Here is a 20,508-nt window from a genome sequence, read left to right as displayed (position 1 = left end):
ATTTGGGGTCTGGGGTCTTGCCTGTTGCTCCTGGCTTTGGTGGGCCACGCCACTGCCACAGCCAGGGCTCCAAGTGGCAGTGCACTGTATGGGCTCTTGACTGTTCCCTCCTGACTCTCAGAAGGAGAACAGGCAGCAGGGATTGTCATTCTTTGTTGGCACCTACTCTCTTCAGCAACCCCAAGATCAGTACCCCAGGCTGCACAAGCTCAGGTTCATGTCTTTACCAAAGGCCGGCAATAATTTCAGAAAGGAATGACAATGAAGGTAAAAAACAGTTCAACTACTCGCTCATCTGGACTTCTAGGGCAGGTGGGGTTCCCAGACAACTTTATTCCATCGGTATGGCACCCTTGCCCCCCCTCTCGGTGCGTTGGTAATGAGTGTGGGCCTTGCTGTTTGCGCTGCCTGAATTTGCCCTTGTCGCTTATTAGCACTGTGGCGCTGGGATAAAAGTCATGCCTCTCAGAGCCAATCGGAATAGCTTATTAGACCTATTGATTCTGGCATAGTGGGCCTGTGCGGAAATCTCTCTTCTTCATCCATCCTCCTTCTCAGTCTTCCCTTCCTCCACCTCTTCCTCCTCCTTCTTTGATGTGTAAACCAAGGTATTTGGGGGGCAGGGAATGATGTAATGTTTGGGATTTACTTTAAAATATATGCCAGACCTCCCCCCTCCCCAAAAACAAAATTACAGGCACGTTGGGGGCAGTAGAAGGAGGAGGGCCTATGAAACAGTTGGGGAAGCAGAGTGATAAATACTAGGAAGGGCCGGGATCCTTCTGCTCTACACACTTTGGTGTATGCTTGAGAATTTTCATAATAAGAGTAAACAAACAAAGACCAAATAATGAGGCTTTCATTCCCTATATCCAAATGACCACAACAGGGCATAGAATGCACTTTCATAGTTGTTGCCCTGTCAATTTATTCTGATTCTCCAAATAAGATTCCAGCTCTCATCCTACCTGTCATAGTCTCTGGATATTGACTGGGAACGTTTTCCTCAACAAGGCCTTGCCAGGCCCACTGCTAGGGAATGTATTGTTTCAGATTCTGTACTCAGGTTTTAAAGATTTTTTTTTTATTTATTTATCAGAGGAGGGGGAGAGCGAGCACAGGCAGACAGAATGGCAGGCAGAGGCAGAGGGAGAAGCAGGCTCCCTGCCGAGCAAGGAGCCCTTGTGGGACTCGATCCGAGGACGCTGGGATCATGACCTGAGCCAAAGGCAGCTGCTTAACCAACTGAGCCACCCAGGCGTCCCTGTACTCACGTTTTAAAAAAAGTGACCAGTTTCCCGTTTGGAGTGACTCGAATGCAAGACTCATTGTAAGCCGTTGTCTTGCTTGTCCCATCCCTTTCTAAGGACTGCTTGTGCTATCTCTGGGAGATCACAGCATTGGGAGGGGCAGCCCAGGCCTGGGCTATTACAGCAAAGCTGCAGCCTGAAGGGCGCCCGTGAGATCTGTGGTTTGAGCTGTCAGAGTCTCACAGAGAAAAAAAAGAGAAATGAATCATCATTTGTCCATGACATTCCCACTAAAGGGGAGGACAGTGGGAGAAAGAGCAAGGGAAGAGGAAAGAAAAATCTCAAAATAAATGTGGGGTGGATGGCAGGAGGAGGGGGGGTTCTCGGAAATTGGGGGCAGGTGTGGCGATCGAACCAATGCTGGCCACAAACACACGATTCCGCCCATTCTAGAGCGGACTGGACATAAACATGCTCCCACATCTACTTGTCGGCTGCATTTTGTCAGCCGGTAGCGAGGTGATTCTTTAAGAGCTCTGAGAACCCAAACTTGAGGCCTCCCTGCAGCTGAGCCCAAGTGGAGCTGGGAGCTGCCCAGACGACCTGAAGCTGCCAGCTGACCACCTTCCTCCCTACTGATCGCTGGAGCCAAGCTCGGCGGGGGAGAAGCCATGCTCGCAGGTGGGTGCCGTGGCTAAGGGCAAGAAGCTGGGTTCCCACAGAGGCCTCCGCACCCAGGTGGCTGCAGCGGCAGCGCACGGGGACCAGAGGCCTGACACCCGGACGCGCCCCCCACTCTGGACAACCGGCCGCATAAGTAAAGGGCCAGCATCCCGTAAGGGCTATGCTTCCCGCGAGACAATCTCGGGAGAAGGTCCTGGAAGAGGCTCACAGGCCGATTTTCCGAGGGAAACGGCGAGGTGGGGAGGGAGCGCCCCTGACCCTCCCCCCCCTCCCCTCTCCCGCTCACCCCGCATCACCAGCAGCGGGGCTGCTCCGCAGAAACTTACGCGAGGTTGTAGTGTCGCCCTCCGACGCATGGGGGCAGCATCACCTGCTGGCTCCGCGGCAGCGGTCCACACCCCTCTCTTGGGGGAGGCACGCGGAGGCGGGCCTGCGGCGTGCTCTTTCATTGGCTGCAGCGCGGACGCTGCCATGTTGGAGGAAGCAGTGCCTTCTGTATGGTGGAAATGCCGTGGCTTCACCGGTAGCGTCGGGGAGCGCAGCCTCCTACCTTCCTCCTCCCTCGAGGGTCGGTGCTGAGAGGCGGCGGCCGGCGGGATGGAGAGAAGTAGGATGAACCTGCCCAAGGGGCCGGACACGCTCTGCTTCGACAAGGACGAGTTCATGAAGGTGCACGCCTGGGCTCTGCTCCCCGGAGCCCGGCCGTGGGTGGCCTGCCCTCCTTGGCCCTCCGGGGCCTCTCCTCGGGCTTCTCCTGCGGACTTCCTGGGCCATCCTCGCCCCAGACGGGTCCTCGGCGGGGACCTCACTGCACTTCGCAGTGAGTCTCTTGGCCTCGGGTGGGCTAGGTGCAGCTTGGAGGAAGCACTCCTGTGAAATCGTGCACATTGAATGAAAAGGCCTGAAAGTTCAGGGCAAGTGGTTTTGAGCTAAACGTAAAAGCCCCGGACCTGTAGGACCCGCCTCTGGTACCGTGCGGCACAGTCAGACCGCCGCTCCCCCGGCCTGACAGAAGCCTCCCAGTGCCTTGTTCCTAGAAGCTGAGCGACTGTGCATTGAACACATCTCTGAACGCACGTACTTACCAGGAATCGGGTCAAAAAGGCACTTAACCTAACGTTTATGCCTGAATTTCGTCTTAAGCTCCCGGAATGAGAAATCTGAAAGACTGTACTGTCCTTACTGGTTCTGGTCCAGTACTACAAAGCATACCAAGCTCCTTTTCTAAAGTTGCCCTACTTCTCTTGGTGAGGTCAGCCTGAAGCTGGCAGCAGATAACTGTAGGACATAAACTTACAGAATAGAAATTTAAACTGAAAAGACTTTACTGACAGGAAAGGTTCATCAGACATAGCCTTGAAAATGTCCCAAGGTTTGAGTCAGAGCCAGGAGGAGCTTTATCTGTTTTCTGTATCCCTCTGGGTCTGTACTTAAACTATCAAAACGTATATGTTTAATTTCTAAGGATTGGGATTTAGTAGCTGGTTTCAGTGTTAAAAAGTTTTGGCTCTGTAGGTACCTAAAATTCTGAAAAGAGTTTGAATTTCTTACTTTTTTATGGCTTCAAGTCATAATATGTTTTTTTTTTTTTTCTTTTTTGGGTTAACCAGCTAGTTCCTTTTTGATACTTGCATTCAGATCACATCTCCCAAACTCTGGCTTTAAAAGTGCTTATGTCTGGATCCTCTGCGGTGTGGCCATATCATTTTTAATATGTAGGGATGTCTAGACGAAGGTATATTGTACTCTTGTTCTTGTATGGTGATGTTAAGCCACTGTAATAAAAGGTGTAAAGTGAATGGAGTGTCTGAAGGAGAGCACAGAGTGAATTCTCGGATCCAGAAACCTTTTGTTAACGAAGGACACGTGATGAGGAGAGAGGTCATTGGAAGAAGAAAAGGCACACACACAGACTTAAAGAATCTCAAAGCACGGAAGTCTCTTTAGCTTGTCTGTCTTTGGACTTCGTCAGGCTTTCTTTGGGCCTAACACTAGCATTTTCTCACACTTCCTAGACCTGCCATCTTTCTCACTCTGAGCTGACAAAATGCCTTTGGTCAAAGCAGCTTCAGAAAATAGAAATCTCAAAATAGCAGTTCTAAAGTAGGACTTAGAGGTAGGGAGAGAGCAAACTGGGAAAGTGGCTACAATGCCAGCAATTCCATATTCTTTCAAAGCTCTGAAATTTCTGAATATAATGTACAATTTGTAGTGTTAATGAACATGACCCCTTCCTACATAGAAGGAAAATACATGGAACAGCTGTTCTGTGTAAAGTGGTATTGATCTTCTATGTGGGAGCTGGAGATAAAGGTTATTTGCAATTTGTGTTTCCGTCAGAGAGATGTTTTGTTAAGTTACAGTTCCGAGGCAGAAATGAGTGGGGAGCTTGCTGTCGGGGTTGTATTTCTACATAGGTGTCTTGTTTGGCACATTTTGGAATGAGACTGGGATGGTAGAAAGGGAGATGGGGTGGGGCTGCGGGTTGCACCTTGGACACTGCATACATTGAGGGGTCCACGTTGATGCAGTCTTCACGGTAGAGCTGCAGTCAGGTTTACAGCAGGAAGTTGCATGGTCATATCTGTTGAGTGCGAGCTGACTGGTGGCAGGAGACTACTTAAAAAGTCATGTTTATGAGATCTAATAAGAAATAGAAGGGGAAAGGTATGCAAAAGAGGTAGGTGATCAAAGTGCAGGAATGGCAGATGGGGAAGGGTCACCTGGGGCAGAGGCACTGGCAACATCATACTTTGTCGGCTTAGAAATACGAAAATCCTTTGGGTTGACAGCCAACTAATAGATGAGCAGGACATAAGGTATTGGTAGTAGGGGGAGAAAGTGGCATAACAGATAAATTAGACCATTTACATGGGTGTGCTATTGACATCACATGTAGCCTTCCTCTTTCATCTCCAGTCGTACAGAAAAATTAGCAGCCATCCCACGGGACCTCCTCCATCCGGCTGATCATGATCCCATTCTTGTATTTGTCCCCTTCTCCTCCTCGCCTGGTACAGGGAGGGGCTCTCCTTCCTCCTCGGGTTCAGTCTCCACTCTGGCTCGGAGTCCATGCCCTCCCGCCCTTCCAGGAGCCTGCGAGGATCCTCTCCCCTGCACTCCTTCCCATCATGCGCTCCTGTTTGATCCTCTCCCACTTGACTGCCCCACCTCTAGGTATTGCCCTGTCACTGTCGCACATCACAGCCAGTGCTCAGGGGTTGACTTGACTTTCCAACCTTCCACCCTTCAAGCCCTGTCATTCCACTAAAGAGTTCTTACCAAAACTGTTTCTAAGTCAGCACACCTGACCTTTCTCTGTCTCCTTACTTGACATCGCAGTAGACCAAATGCTCTGCATTGCTTCCTGTCTTTCTTCTACCTCTCTGATGTGTCTCCTGTGCAAAGTCATGCTCCTGGTAGCCACTGAATGCTGATTATGGGCTCAGCCCCCTGTTCCTTTCTTTCCCTAGATGACCTTTTGTGCAGCTTCATGACCACCTATCAGCAGGTAAGGCAGATTCCTGTCTCTGGTCCACACGCTTCCTGAGCACCAGATCTGTGTATCGGACTTGCTGACCTTTCTTCTCGGATGTGTCTGTGGCCCCTCAGACTCATCAGGTTCAAGACAGAATTCATGAGCACCTCCTCCACTGAAAACCACCTTTCTTATTCTATTGCCTCTCTCGGTAAACACTTCATCCGTTTAGCCTGGAGTCGGGAAATGAGAAGTCAAATCCTACTCTGTCACCTTTCCAAAATCTAGTCTGTCACACCAAGTCCTGTGGATTTCGCTTCCTAAACCTCTTGAGTCCATATACTTCTTTCCATCTCTTCTGGTACCTTTGTAGTGCGCCCTTGCCATCACACCGTAGAAGCTTCTCACCCAGTCTCCATGCGCCTTCCTTGTCTTTCTGGCCCCTGGTCTACACTGCAAGCCACTCTTGTCAGAATGCGGATGTGATCTTGTATGTACCAGGTGACTGGTCAGTCCACCAGCTCTTGAAAAACCATTTTCCCATGCACTCGAACGTATTTCAAAGAGAATCAGTCCCCCATGGGGTAGTTTTCCTTGGTAGACAGTTTGTTTCTTCACTGATCCATCTGCCTCCTTCGAACTTCTCTGTGTCAGTTCCTCTCTGGAACCTGTGGCTTTGTTGGCACCCCGGGTAGGCACATGATGACCTTTTCCATGAGAAGTGAAGGCAGGAGCCCTCTGGACGGTGAATGTATGTACCCTCATATTCCATAGGTAAAAGAACCGTGTGTGGGGGTGGGGGGTAAGTCCTTGAGGCTCCTCCCTGTTCTAATTGGGTGAACTGGGAATTTTGAGACAGGAAGCAGGTCCTGTGTGTCCTTGTTTGCAGGGAGCATGCGTTCTGATGGACAAAACGGAAAAGGGGAAGAATGAGCAGCTGCTCAGATCTGTTTGTACTGTGCTCGCTGATTAGCTGTGACCTGCAGATGTGGGTCCCATCCTCGGCTCTGCTCTCTGCCTGCTTATGTCTGACTTGGGGCAAATCACTCGCCTCCGGCCTTCTGTTTGCTTGTTAGTATAATGAGGTGGTGCTTATCTATGTGATCTTTGCTGGCTCCTCTGAAAAGACTCTAGTCCATCCTGGCTTGCAGATAAGGAAACTGAGGCCTGAGGTGTGATGATTTCCTTTAAAGCCACACAGCTAGTTGGGGCCAATCACAGGCCAGATCTCCTGACCCCCACGCATCAGTCCTTGGAAATCCTACTGTAATATGTGCCTTTCCAGAGGCCACAGGTGGGAACTGAGGGAAGTGGGACAATCAGAACATTAAGAATAGCGCAGAAGATGGCACAATGTCTGCATGCCTTGGCACCTGCATTTCACCAATAGGGCCACCTCTTACCTTAGAAGAAGTTCCCACAGGGCTGGTGATCTGGATGCCTGGCCTCGAGCTTAGCTATGGTAAATGGGACCAGAGGGAAGTGATGGCTGTTTGAGGTGGACTTTGTTGACAGCGGCTGGAGATAGCAGCTGACAGAGGAGGAAGAGGGAAGAATGACAGACGGCAGATAGCCGCAGGCCCGCAGGTCAGCCACTGTTGCCCAGGGTCGCCCATCCCCAGGAGCCGTCTTCGTATCACAGGAGCTGAGTGCTTACCCTGTGGGTTCTTAGTTCGATGTCACATCTTGATGACAAGATTCCATTCTCTTCTGCATCAGTGTGAGACAGACATCGTAATGAAATTCTAATTAGCCAAATATGGAATGTAAGCCTGGAACTCATTTTATAGAGAAATTTTCTTATGTGAACTACTTTCCCTGATGATAGAGGAGTTGTGACGATGTAACAACAGATAATGTTTATCTGTTTGGCACTTGTAAAAAGGGTTCCCGGCAAAAAAGAACTGTGTTTTTGTTGTTGTTGTCCTCCCTTTTGATCTTTCCTTTCCATTCCTTTTTTTTTTTTTTGTCCTGTGAGCGGTCATCTGATTTATAAAAATATGCAACAAAAAGTAAAATGGTACAAGATAATCAGTTTCAAAACATAAAAAAGTGAGTGTCTTTAGCCATAGCTCAGAACAGAGGAACTGGGTAAGGAGAATTGCTTGTATGAACTGGCAACAGGAAAAGTTGGTAAAGGAGAGCTGAGGAACTCTATTAAGACATAGGAGTGAGGGGCTCCATCATCATCTGGCATTTGCTCAGTGTCGTCTATATGGTTAGAGATGTCCATGATGGGAACTCCAGCAATCTTCTGGGTCTGGGTCAGCTGATGCCACAGTGTAACACTCTGAATTACTTCCGTTCTGAGCAGTCATCTGCATAGTTTGTCTTGTGTGTACGTGGTAATCATTTGAATCTTGGCTCTTTCGCAATCCTTAAAGCCTCTTGATACTTTCACCCCAGTTTCTCAGTTTCAGCCATTACACAGTCAGTTGTACAGCTGGTACACTTGGCACACAGCCCGTCTATCATTGACCGGTCAAGTTTGGCCTAAATAGAAAAGTTGATAAAGTCGGTACCAACCAGGATGTGGTAAGTGGGCCCAGCTGTGTGTTTATATTGGAAAAAGCAGGAGGGATGTTGGGGGACTTCTCTTTCCTTGAGTGCATGGGATCCTTCTTTTCTTTCTTTTTAGGTTTTAATCTGTCCTTCTCTCAGAGAAGGATCTCAGAGCTAAGCATTCGCTTCCCGGTCACATACTTTCTTGCTTTCTCTTGCTTCCCCATGTTCACATCATGCCCATTTCTCCTTGCTTTTGATTTTCTAATTCACTCTTTGTAGTACCATAAACTTATTTAAATAAAATGTTGGCCTACTAAGTTATTGATTATTAGTAAGTTCTTTGTTCAAAATTTGAGAGCAAGAAGTATTATGTAAATATATCTTTTTGTTATTTAACTAGTCTTAAAACATTTAGCATCAAATTTCTTGAAACATTTAAACAAATTAATCACAAACTAAGGCTTGGGCTCTTTCTTTCTTTCTTTCTTTTTTTTTTAAGTAATCTCTATACCCAACATGGGACTTGAACTCACAACCCTGAGATCAAGACCTGCATGCTCCAGTGACTGAATGAGCCAGGTGCCCTTTGGGCTTTTTGTTTTTAAGTTCCTCAGGTGAGGGGGTGCCTTAGTGGCTCAGAGGGTTAAGCTTCTGCCTTCAGCTCAGGTCATGGTCTCAGGGTCCTGGGATTGAGCCCTGCATGGGACACTCTGCTCAGCATGGAGCATGATTCCCTCCCTCTCTGCCTACTTGTGATCTGTCTGTGTCAAATAAATAAATAAATAAAATCTTAAAAAAAAAAAGTTCCTTAAGTGATTCTAATGTGTGACCAGTGTTGAGAACTCTAGCACTGGATAATTCCTTTAAATAGCTCAAGAAATTAATTTTGAAAGGCGAACTAAAAGCCTACATAGATTATGATTGGTGTTAAATTGAGGGGAAAAAAGAGATAAAGAGAAGAAATCAGCTGGAACAGAGTGTAATTAGGTACTCAAATATTTGTTAGATGGATAAATACATTTACGGAATGTAGGGTTTTTTTTTTTGTTGTCTCTTCATAAATATGTCAAATGGGTATATAAATTCAAGAAAGGAGTTTGATATAAAATTGATTAAAATGTTAGAACAGAAGTTTTTTAGAATTTCAGTGTTACTATTTCATTATGCTTTTAAGATGATCTCTCTGTAGATGGTGGGAAGATCTTGTTAGCATATGTTTTTAATTTCTCAAGCTTGAATAATTTAGTCACCGAACAAAGATTTAGAATGAGTTTTGGGAGACACAAGTCCTAGATTATGTCCCCACCTAGCTGGGTCAGAGATTTGAGAGCAGGGGCTGAAGGGAAGAGTTCCAAGGACATTTTTGTATACATGCTGATACCTTGGGCGGGAACACTCTTCCCACACTTCCTGTGGCTAGCTCCTTTGTGTCATTTGGATCTCAATTCATTGTTCTATATTTCCTGGTTCATCCAAGTTAAAATACATGCCATTTGTCACTCAACCTTTACTGTGTCCTGTTTTCTTTTTAGCTGTGATCACTATTCATTAATCACTATTTGATCACTGTTCATTAATATAATGTTTGTTTACATATTTATTTTCTCATTTCTGCATTAGAATATCTGCTCCTTAAAGGCAGAGACCTTGTCTTTTCTTTTCATGACTGTGTCCCCAGTCATGAAAAGACTGGGGTCTTAGAGCAGAGCTGGAGTTGCATGATAAATATTTGAGGAATATTTATGGGATATACAGGGACATTTATTCATCTCTGTTGTCCATTGTTTTCAAGAATGGTTGGAAACACACACATACGTGAGCTCACACAAACTTTCTATGTCTTTCAACCCCTATGTAGTGTGCAGATTAGTGCTTAACTATTTTGGTTTTTTTGTCTCAATGAAATGGGACATGTTTTAGGGCAGAGCTCATAAATTTCATATGCCCTCTTAGTACTTCTCATCATTACAGAGTGATGGTTCTGGGGGATTCTGCTTCTCATGGAGATAGTATATAGTGATTTTATAAGTCCATGTATCTGGGAAGGAGTGTTTTACTTCTTGGCAGCTTAGAGAACTTCAATCTTTCCAAATTCCACGTAATTTTCATAGAATTAAAGCTACTAATTTCAGATTATTGGTAAGTTTTAAATGATTAATTCCCAGGTTACTTTGAATTAGTCTTTGTTTGCCATCCCTGATTGCAGCTAGTTAGTAAAGTAGCTAAACTTTTAAACTCTACTTGGTTTTAATTTTGAGTGATGTCACTGCTTCTCTCATGGTTAATGGTTCTTAATTACCTGCAGCTTGTCTGGTTTGCTCATTTATTTTCCTGTGTTCCAACACCTCTTGTGATCTCCCAACTTCTGGCCTTTTGGGGGATTTGTACTTTAACTGGGTTCAGATAGGAAATACCCCTGAGTACAAAGAGAAGATATTTTTCTTCTAACTTCACTATCTCCTATTATTAATGTATTACATTGTTGTGGTACATGTGTTACAACTGATGAACCAGCATTGATACAGTATTAATTAATAATCCATGGTTTACCTTAGGGTTCACTCCTCTTTCTATAGTTCTGTGGGTTTCGACAAATGTATAATGTTATTTACCTACTGTTGGTATCTTACAGCCTAGTTTTATTGCCTTGAAAACCCCTGTACCTCATCTATTTGTTTCTTCTCTCTCTGCATCCTCCTCGCTCACCCCTCAGCCCGGGATCTTTGGACTGTCTAGAGTTTTACCTTTTCAGAGGCACCTGGCTGGCTTAGTTGCTAGGGCATCTGACTCTTGGTCTCGGGGTTGTGAGTTCTAGCCACCACATTGGGTATAGAGATGACCTAAAAAATAAATAAAAATAAAAATGTTGGTTAATTTTTACCTTTTCCAGAATGCCATAGAGTTGGAATCATATAGTATTTAGCCTTTGAGACTGGTCTTTCACTTAGCAATATGCATTTAAGGTTCTTCGAAGTCTTGTGGCTTAATAATTCATCTTTTAATTGTCGAATAATCCGTTGTGTGGGTGTGGCACAGTGTACCTGTTCACCTACTGAAGGAGATTGGATTGCTTCCAAGTTTTGGCACTTCAGAGAATAAAGCTGCTGTAAACATCCGTGTGCAGGTTTTTGTGTGGACACTAGTTTTAAGCTCTTTTGGGTAAATACAAAGGAGCACAATTACTCATCTTATAGTGAGAATGTGTTTAGTTCTGTGAGAAACTGCCAAGCTGTCTCACACAGTGCCTCCCATTTTGCATTCTGACCAAACAGTGAATGAGAGTTCGGTCTACGTGATATGTAATAGTACCTTGTTTAAAGTTGCAATTTCTTAATGACATACAAAGTTGAGCATCTATTCAGATCCTTTTTTTTTTCTCTTTTTTAAAGATTCTATTTATTTATTAACAGCACAAGCACACGGAGAGGTAGCAGCAGGCAGCGGGAGAGGGAAAAAAGCAGGCTCCTCGCTGAGCCGGGGGCCCAGTGTGGATTTCAGTCCCAGGACCTGAGCTAAAGGCAGATGCTTAACTGACTGGGTTTCCCAGCCACCGCTCTTTTCACATTTTTAAATTAGGTTTGATTTCTTGTTGCTACTAAGACATCTTTATATTATATTTCTTATTTTAAGTCCTTTACCATAGATGTGTTTTGCAGATATTTTCTCTACTCTGTGACTGGTCTTTTCATTCTCTCTCTCTCTTTTTTTTTTTTAAGATTTTATTTATTTATTTGTCAGAGAAAGAGTGAGCGAGAGTGAGCACAGGCAGACAGAGTGGAAGGCAGAGTCAGAGGGTGAAGCAGGCTCCCTGCGGAGCAAGGATCCCAATGTGGGACTCGATCCCAGGACGCTGGGATCATGACCTGAGCCGAAGGCAGCTGCTTAACCAACTGAGCCACCCAGGCGTCCAGTCTTTTCATTCTCTTAACAGTGTCTTTTACAGAGAAGTTTAATTTTAACAAAGTCCCTCTCATCCATTTTTTTCTTTTGTAGATCATGCTTTTGGTTTTATATCTGAAAAGTCATTGTCAAATCCAAGGATCCCTACATTTTTTCTTATGTCATCTTTATGAAGTTTTGCATTTTATGTTTAGGTTTTGTGAAAGGTGTGAAAAGTTTGTTTTTATTCTTTTTATTTGTTTGTTTTTTCTTATCAATGTCCCATTGTTCCGTTCCATTTTTTTGATGACTGTCCTTGCCATTGAGTTGCCTTTGCCTGTGTGTGTGGATGTTGTTCTGGGCTCTCCACTCTGTTCCAAGCACCTGTCTCTTTTGCCAGGCACCTTCTGTCTTAATCACTATAGCTTTAATAGTAAGTCTTGAGATTGGGTGGTGGCAATCCTCAATTTCCTTTTTTTCCCCGCTCTTTAATATTTTGTTTACTACCCTGGGACTCTTGGTTTTCCAGTTTTCCATCCAAATTTTAGAGTCAACATGTTGGTATCCACAGAATAACTTCCTGGCATTTTGATTGGGATTGCATTGAGTCTGTCAATCAGTTTGGGAAGAACTGACCTCTTAACATGTTGTATTGAGTGTTCTTACCCAAGATTATGGACTTTCTTTCCACTTCACATCTTACCTTGCTAGTTATCTTTCATCAGAATTTTATACTTTTTCTCATATAGATCTTGTGCATATTTCGTTAGATTTGCACCTACGTATTAATTTTTTTTTGGTATGCTAATGTAAATGGTCTTGTGTTTTTAACTTCAAATTCCACTTGTACATTGCTGGTATGTACGAAAACAATTGACTTTTTAAATTTTTTAATTAAAATTCAATCTCGTTAACATATAGTGTACTTTTAGTTTCATGGTTAGAATTTCGTGATTCATTGGTTGCATACAACACCCAGAGCTCATCCCAACAAGTGCCCTCCTCACCCAGTTACCCCAACTTTCCCCTCTCCAGTAACCCTCAGTTTGTTTCCTGTAGTTAAGTCTCTTGTGATTTGCCTCCCTGTCTGTTTCTATTTTTCCTTCCCTTCTCCTATATTCATCTGTTGTTTCTTAAGTTCCACATGTGACTGAAACTATATGGTATTTGTCTTCCTCTAGTTCCATCCATGTCCTTGCAAATGGCAAGATTTTGTTCTTTTTGATGGCTGAGTAATGTGTGTGTGTGTGTGTGTGTGTGTGTGTGTGTGTGTGTGTGTGTATACCACATCTTCTTTATCCATTCATCTGTTGATGGACATCTGGGCTCTTTCAATAGTTTGACTATAAACATCGGGGTGCTTTTGCCCCTTCAAATCACTTTGTGTACTTTGGATAAACATCTAATAGGGCAATTGCTAAGTCGTTGGGTTGTTACATTTTTAACTTTTTGAGGAGCCTCCATACTGTTTGCCAGAGTTGCATTCCCACCAACAGTGTAGGAGGATTCCCTTTCTCCACATCCTCGCCAACATCTGTTGTTTCCTGACTTGTTAATTTTAGCCATTTTGACTGATGTAAGGTGGTGTCTCATTGTGGTTTTGATTTGTATTTCCCTGATGCTGAGTGATGTGGAGCCCTTTTTCATGTGTCTGTTGGCCATTTGGATGTCTTCTTTGGTCTGTTCATGTCTTCTGTCCATTTCTTGACTGGATTTTTTTGTTTTTTGGGTGTTGAGTTTGATAAATTCTTTATAAATTTTGAATACTGGCCCTTTGTCTGATACATCATTGGAAAGCAATTGACTTCTGTATTTTAACTGTGTATTGTGCAGACTTGCTATAATCACTTGACTAGTTTCAGGAGGGTGTGGGGTGTGAAGTCTTTGTATTTTCTGTAGACAGTCATGTCATCTGTGAACAAAGTTTTATTCTTTCCCAGGTTATATACCTTTTGTTTCCTTTTCTTACCTTATTTCATTAGTTTGGCCTTCCAGTATAGTATTGAATAGTAGTAGTAGGAGGGACATCCTTGCCTTGATTCCCTGTCTTCTATTTTCTCAGTATTAATATCATGTTAGCTGTGGATTTTTGGAGACATTCTTTATCAAGTTGAGGAAGTCCTCCTATTCCTAGTTTCCTGAGGGTTAATAATGAAGAGGTGTGGATTTTGTTAAATGTTTTTTTTCCTCCCTTTATTGATATGATCATGTGATTTTTTTCTGTTGATATGATGGATCACATTGATTTTCTAATGTTGAACATTTTCTAATGTTGCATACCTGGAATAAATCCTACATGATCCTGGTGTATAATTTTTTAATATAGTGTTTGCTTTTATTTGCTAATTTTTGTTGAAGATTTTTGTGTCTGTGTTCATGAGAGATACTAGTTTGTAGTTTCTTTTCTTGTAGTATTGGTTTTGGTGTCAGGGTAATAATGATCTCCTAAAATGATTTAGGAAGTATTCCTTCTAGTTTTACTTTCTGAAAGAGATTTTAGAGAATTGTGTAGTATTCCATAAATGTTTGGTTAAATTTACAGTGATTGGGATTGTTAGCAGTAGCCCTCCCTTCTTTCATCTGATATTAGTAATTTAGGTCTTCTACCTTTTTTTCTTTGTTTGCCTGGCTAAGGGTGTATCTGTTTTATTGATGTTTTCAAAGAAACAGACTTGGGGTTTATTGATTTAAAAAAAAAAAATCCTGGTTTTAATTACATTGATTTCTGCTCTAATTTTTATTTTTTTCTACTTCCTTTAGGGTTTTTTTTTAATGATTTTATTTGACACAGAGAGAGTCAGTGCGAGAGGGAATACAGGCAGGAGGAATGGGAGATGGAGAAGCAGCCTCCCGGAGCAGGAAGCTCTGATGCAGGGCTCTGTCCCAGGACCCTAGGACTATGTCCTGAGCCAAAGGCAGATGATTAACCAACTGAACCACCCAGGAGCCCCTCCTTACTTTAGATTTGATTTTGTTGTTGTTGCCTAAAATGGAACCTTAGATTATTGACTTTAATCTTTTTTTTTCCTAATATTTACATTCAGTACTGTATTTTCCCTTTAAGCAGCATTCCACACATTTTGCTACATTGTATTTTGTTGAGACTGGTCTCCTGTCATTTAGAAGTGTGTCATTTAATCTCCATGTATTTTGGACTTCTTCAGCTATCTTCTGTTACTGATTTTTAATTCCATTGCGGTCTGAGAACATACTTGGTATAATTTTTATTTTTAAAAATTTGTTGTGTTTTGTGGCCCAGAATTATTCTGTCTTGATGAGTGTTCCATATGAGCTTAAGAAGAATGTGTGTTGCACTATTACTGGGCAAAATTGTCTGTGTACGTCTGTTGTACGATAATTGATGGTGGTGTTAAGTGTGCCATGTCTGGACTGAATGTCCACATCTGTCAAATCCTTGTTGCCCTGCTGCTGGATAGGCCCATTAATGATGGAGAAGTGTTGAAGTCACCAGCTGTGATAATGGAATTGTATATTTCTCCCTGCAGTTCTGTTAGGTTGTGTCTCACCTGTGTTGATCAGGCACACATACGTTAAGGATAATTGTGTCTTCTTGGTCAGTCGATTTCTTTATCATTATGTAATGCTGCTCTTTATGCCTGATAATTTTCCTTCTCTGAAATCTGCTTTGTCTGAAATTCATGTAGCTGCGCCATTGTTCCTGTGATTAGTGTTAGTTTGGATTTTTTTTTAATGTATCCTAACATTTAACTTGTTGATATTTAAGTTGTTTCATTTTTCATCAAAATATAATTCACAAAGCATAATAGTTGCCATTTTAAAGTGTACTCTTCTCTGGTTTTTAGTATATTTACTGTGTATATGGTACATACGTCACTTCTGTCTAATTCCAGAATGCTTCCATCACCCGAAAAATAAGCCTCTTAGTTCCAATTCTCCCCTCCCCTTATTCCCTGGCAATCATGAATCTACTTTCTGTTTTTATGGATTTGCCTTTTCTGGAACATCTTATATCAGTGGAATTGTATAACACGTGACCTTTTGTGTCTGGCTTCCTTTAACCTGAGAGTAGAATGTTTTCAGACTTCACTCGTGTTGTAGCATGTAACAGTTTATTCCTTTTTATGGTTGTGTAAGAGGCTCTTCCACATTTTATGTATCCATTCATCAGTTGATGGACGTTGGGTATATACTCTTTGGCTGTTACGAGCAGCACTGCTGTGCACATTCATATACAGGTTGTGGCAGGAACATCTGTTGTCAGTTCTGTCGGTGTCATACCCCTAGACGTAGAACTGCTGGGTAATTGTACGTGTGTAACTTCTTGAGGAGCTACCGAGCTGTTTGCTGCCTTAGCCACACTGTTTTACATTCTCACCGACAATACAGGAGGGTTCCAGCTTCTCCGCCTTCTTGCCAGCACTTTTCTTCTTCTTTTTTTTTTCTTTTTCTTTTTCTTATTTTACCATAGTTGTCCTAGTGGGTGTTATGTGGCATCTGCATGTGCTTTTGATTCGCATTTCCCCAATGACTAAGGATGTCGAACATCCCGACATGTGCTTTTGACCGTCTGTGTATCATCTTTGGAGAAATGTCTATTCAAAAGTCTTTGGCTTGTTTTTAAATTAGGTTATTTGTCTTTTTGTTGTTGAGTTCTAAGAGTATATTTGCATATTCTGGTTATTAGGTCCTTGTCAGACAAATGATTTGCAGATACTCTCTCCCATTCTGTGGGTTGTCTTTTCACGTTCTCCGTAGTGTTCTTTGACACATGAAAGTTTTTATTTTGATCAAGTTCAGCTTATCTAATATTTATTATTGCTTTGTGTATCATGTCTAAGAAAGCTTTTCCCGATCCAAAGTCATACAGATTTTCACCTGTTTTCTCTGAGTGTTACAGATTTTACTCTTACATTTAAATCTTTGATCCATTTTGAGTTATATTTTTGTGTATGTGTGACATTGCTGTTCCAAGTTTATTCTTTTGCATGTAGATATTCACTTGTCCCAGTAGTAGGCACTCGAAAAGACTCTTTTTCCCCCCATTAAATGGTCTTGGCATCCTTGTGAAAAATCAGTTGACCATAAATGTATGGGTTGTAAATACTTTCTTTTTGAATACTTGGGAAATCTACACTATAAAGTAAAACCATTCCTAAAGTAGTAAAACCATTCTTGGTTAAGTGAAATTAGTCTCTATTATGGCACTGTGAGTTTGGGTTTGCTTTTCACAGCAAACGCTGCCTAACCCAGTATTCACAGATGTTCCGAGTTATTTAGTCATGTGTTATGCAACTTTTGTTTATCTGAGAACAAATGCATAAATGGTAAGTTGAGTACTAATTTTACCTAATAGCATTTGTTCACTGAGGCTAAGTTATATGATTTATTTATTTATTTATTTAAGATTTTATTTGAGAGTGAGAGAGTGCGGGAGCAGAAGGAAGGGACAGAGGGAGAAGCAGGCTCCTTGCTCAGCAGAGCGCCTGATGTGGAACTCAAACCCAAGAGACTGGGATCATGACCTGAGCCAAAGGCAGATGCTTAACCACATAGGCACCCCAGTTATACAATTTAGAATGCCATCATGAAGTTCAAGAATTTCAACAATGTGTAACTGAGGCAGGGAAAGTGATCGACCTAATGGTATACAGTTGGTGAGTAGGATGGCCAGGATTATGAACCGAGACCCCCTCCCGTGATGTACTACATAACTATGATGTAAGGTCTGAGATGGTCTCAGGAGAGAAAGGTCCAGGCTAATTTGGTCACCAGTGTAAGAAGCAGATGGCTTTCTGTAGATGACTGTGAAATTACGGTTTGGTATGAAGTCCTTCTCTCTGACACTAGCAGGGTCAGTCTTTGGTTGATTAACTAAAAAAGTCAGTTTAAACAAGTACTCTTAGGGAATGGTTCATGCAGTTTTTAGCATTTTATTTGGAAAAAATATATGTACATTTATTCTCCATTGAAACAGTGCCAGGTCTTTTCTCTGGAAACTGGCCTGCAGATTAGATTTCTGAGTTATCACAGCACTTGGGTCGCTCAATAGGTTAGGCATCTACCTTTGGTTCAGGTCATGACCTTGGAGTCCTGGGATGGAGTCCCGCATTGGACTCCCTGTTCAGCAGGGAATCTCCTTCTCCCATTGCCCCTTTCCCTGCTCATACTGTCTGTCTGTGTCTCAAATAAATAAAAAGAATCTTTTTTAAAAAAGCTTTCTATGTTGTCTTTTTTTGCATTCAGTTTCAGTTTCTTTAACTGAATTGAGTGAGAATCCTGTGATCACTCCCTCCCTGCCTGGTACTTGGTCATCTCACCCATACCTAACTTAGCAAAAATTTTCTTATTGATTTCTTTGTATCAAACCTTTTCAAAGTAGCTGTGTTAGTTTTCAAAAGAACAGTGATTTTTTTTTGCAGTCATATTTTGTTGGTTTACATAGTGTTTAATGAAGCTGTATAATTACGAAGTAAGTGTAGGTGTCCTTAACTAGTTTGGGAATCATCACATTTGATTCTTGCTGACTAAACAGGTCATGGAGTAGCAGAGTCACAGGGGAAGTAGATAGTAATTTATTGCCTCTAAGCATATAAGCCTACCCGGGTATCACAGAAATGTAAAGGGGAAACACAGGATAGCTAATCCTGTGAGACCAATACTTGGAAATAAATTATGAAAGATTTGGAACATCTGTTCAATGGGACACTCAGCATGCACATAAAATATTAATAGAAATGTATGTGTTTTACATAAAGACATTCAAGTTATATTTTTAGATGGGAAATTTTTTTAATAGAATGGGTTTTTATTTTTTATTTTTTATTCTTTTTTAAGATTTTATTTATTTATTTGACAGAGAGGTCACAAGGAGGCAGAGAGACAGGCAGAGAGAGGGGGGAAAGTAGGCTCCCAGCTGAGCAGAGAGCCTGATGTGAGGCTTGATCTCAGGACCCTGAGATATGACCTGAGCCGAAGGCAGAGGCTTAACCCACTGAGCCATCCAGGTGCCCCTAGCTGGGAAATAGTTTAGAAGAGCATGAATATGTGTGTGTGTGTGTGTGTGTGTGTGTGTGTGTGTGTGTGTGTGTACACATATGTGTGTGTACACACATACATAGAGAAGGTCTGGGGTTTCCATTCAAGATGGTGGCATAGGAGGATCTTGAACTCATCTCTTCTATGAAATACACACTGAATCTATAGCTCCATATGGAAAAATTTCCTGTGGAAAAAACCCTACAACTAGCTGAGTGACTCCTACACATTAGGTGAGTAAGGAAAAAAACCTATGTTGAAGTAAGAATCAGTCTTGCCATAAACCCCACCCCTGGTACAGCGACCTGGGATTGGGAGGGTACTCAAAACCCCAGGCTTTTCCCTGAGGAGCAAAGGGTTTGAGCCCCACTTCTGGCACCCCAACTTCCAAGACGTACATCTAAGAGACAAGACCCCAAAACATCCAGCTTTGAAAGCCATCAGAGCTTGCACCCATGAGACCCACAAGGCTATAGCAAACTGAGAAACAGTTCTTAAAGCAGTCGCGCAAGTAGACTGACCCACCCTGGAACTCAGCACAGAAGCAGCAGACTGAAATGGGTTCAGATTTCTGTGAAAGAGGCTCATTTGCTTATCTTAAAGCCCTGAGGGGCAGGCATCTAATTTAACATGGATCTGGGAGCCTAGTAAGGTATTCTCCAAAGATGGAGCTGATGGGTACCATCTTTGCGCTGTCCCTCTACCTCGCTTCTGCTTTCTGGTATCTCCTGGAAAGGAGCTTGAATGCTCGTATGATGCCCCGAGGATTGCAGTTGCTACCCAGGGAATACCTCTAGATCACCTGGCTCTAGCGGCCAGCAAGACTCACACTCACGGTAGTGAGTATCACAGTATTTACAACAACCAAGACTTGGAAATAACTAAAGTGTCCACCAACGGGGTGAATGGATAAAGAAAATGTGTGTGTATACGATGGAATATTACTCAGCCATAGAAAGAAGGAAGTCTTGCCATTTGCAACAACATGGATGGACCTTGAGGATATTGTGCTGAGTGAAATAAGTCAGACAGAGAAAGAGAAATACTGTATGATCTCCCTCACATGTGGAATCTAAAAAACAAAACAAAATGAAGTCATAGAGAACAGATTGGTGGTTGCCAGAGGCGAGGTTGTGGAGGAAATAGATGAAGGGGTCCAGTGGTATCAACTTCCAGTTAATAAGATAAGCCTTGGGGATGTAATGTACATCATAGTGACTGTAGTAAATAATACTGTGTTTTATTGTATATTAATTTTATTATTTTTTATTAGAAATATGTATTATTAGCCCCAGGGTTACAGGTCTATGAATTGTCAGGTTTACACACTTCCCAGCACTCACCGTAGTACATACCTTCCCCAATGTCCACAACCCCACCACCCTCTCCCTACACCCCTCCCACCAGCAACCCTCAGTTTGTTTTGTGAGATTAAGAGTCTCTTATGGTTTGTCTCCCTCCCAATCCAATCTTTTTTTTTAAAGATTTTATTTATTTATTTGACAGAGAGAGATCACAAGCAGGCAGAGAGAGAGGAGGAAGCAGGCTCCCTGCTGAGCAGAGAGCCCGATGCGGGCCTCGATCCCAGGACCCTGAGATCATGACCTGAGCCGAAGGCAGCGGCTTAACCCACTGAGCCACCCAGGCGCCCCAATCTTTTTTTTTTAAAGATTTTATTTATTTATTGGACAGACA

At 42.8% G+C, this 20,508-nt stretch overlaps 1 protein-coding gene and 1 pseudogene across 14 annotated transcripts in view; one reads left to right on the top strand and one right to left on the bottom strand.

Moving 5' to 3' along the window:
* The first annotated feature begins 2,394 nt into the window (after positions 1-2,394).
* The window catches only part of LOC309855346 (conserved oligomeric Golgi complex subunit 2-like), a 175,154-nt gene continuing 157,040 nt past the window's right edge, over positions 2,395-20,508 (top strand). For 12 of the 13 annotated variants that reach the window (XR_014306735.1, XR_014306736.1, XR_014306737.1 and 9 more), the window contains exon 1: positions 2,395-2,603. Coding sequence is in view for 1 of the 13 variants with exons in the window: in XM_082715531.1 (XP_082571657.1) it covers positions 2,532-2,603 (72 nt within the window). In the remaining 12 variants the exon portion in view is untranslated. Of the gene's footprint in view, positions 2,755-20,508 lie in introns of all 13 variants that reach the window. The other variant, XR_014306746.1, reaches the window with a different exon arrangement.
* On the bottom strand, positions 7,456-8,666 carry LOC309855345 (rRNA-processing protein FCF1 homolog pseudogene; annotated as a pseudogene). The gene has a single exon. The product of its transcript is annotated as an rRNA-processing protein FCF1 homolog pseudogene (transcript).

The sequence above is a fragment of the Mustela nivalis genome (assembly GCF_964662115.1).
Source record: "Mustela nivalis genome assembly, chromosome: 20".
NCBI lineage: Eukaryota > Metazoa > Chordata > Mammalia > Carnivora > Mustelidae > Mustela > Mustela nivalis.
The sequence above is the reverse complement of the archived record's forward strand: the minus strand, read 5'-3'. Positions and strand labels throughout refer to the sequence as shown.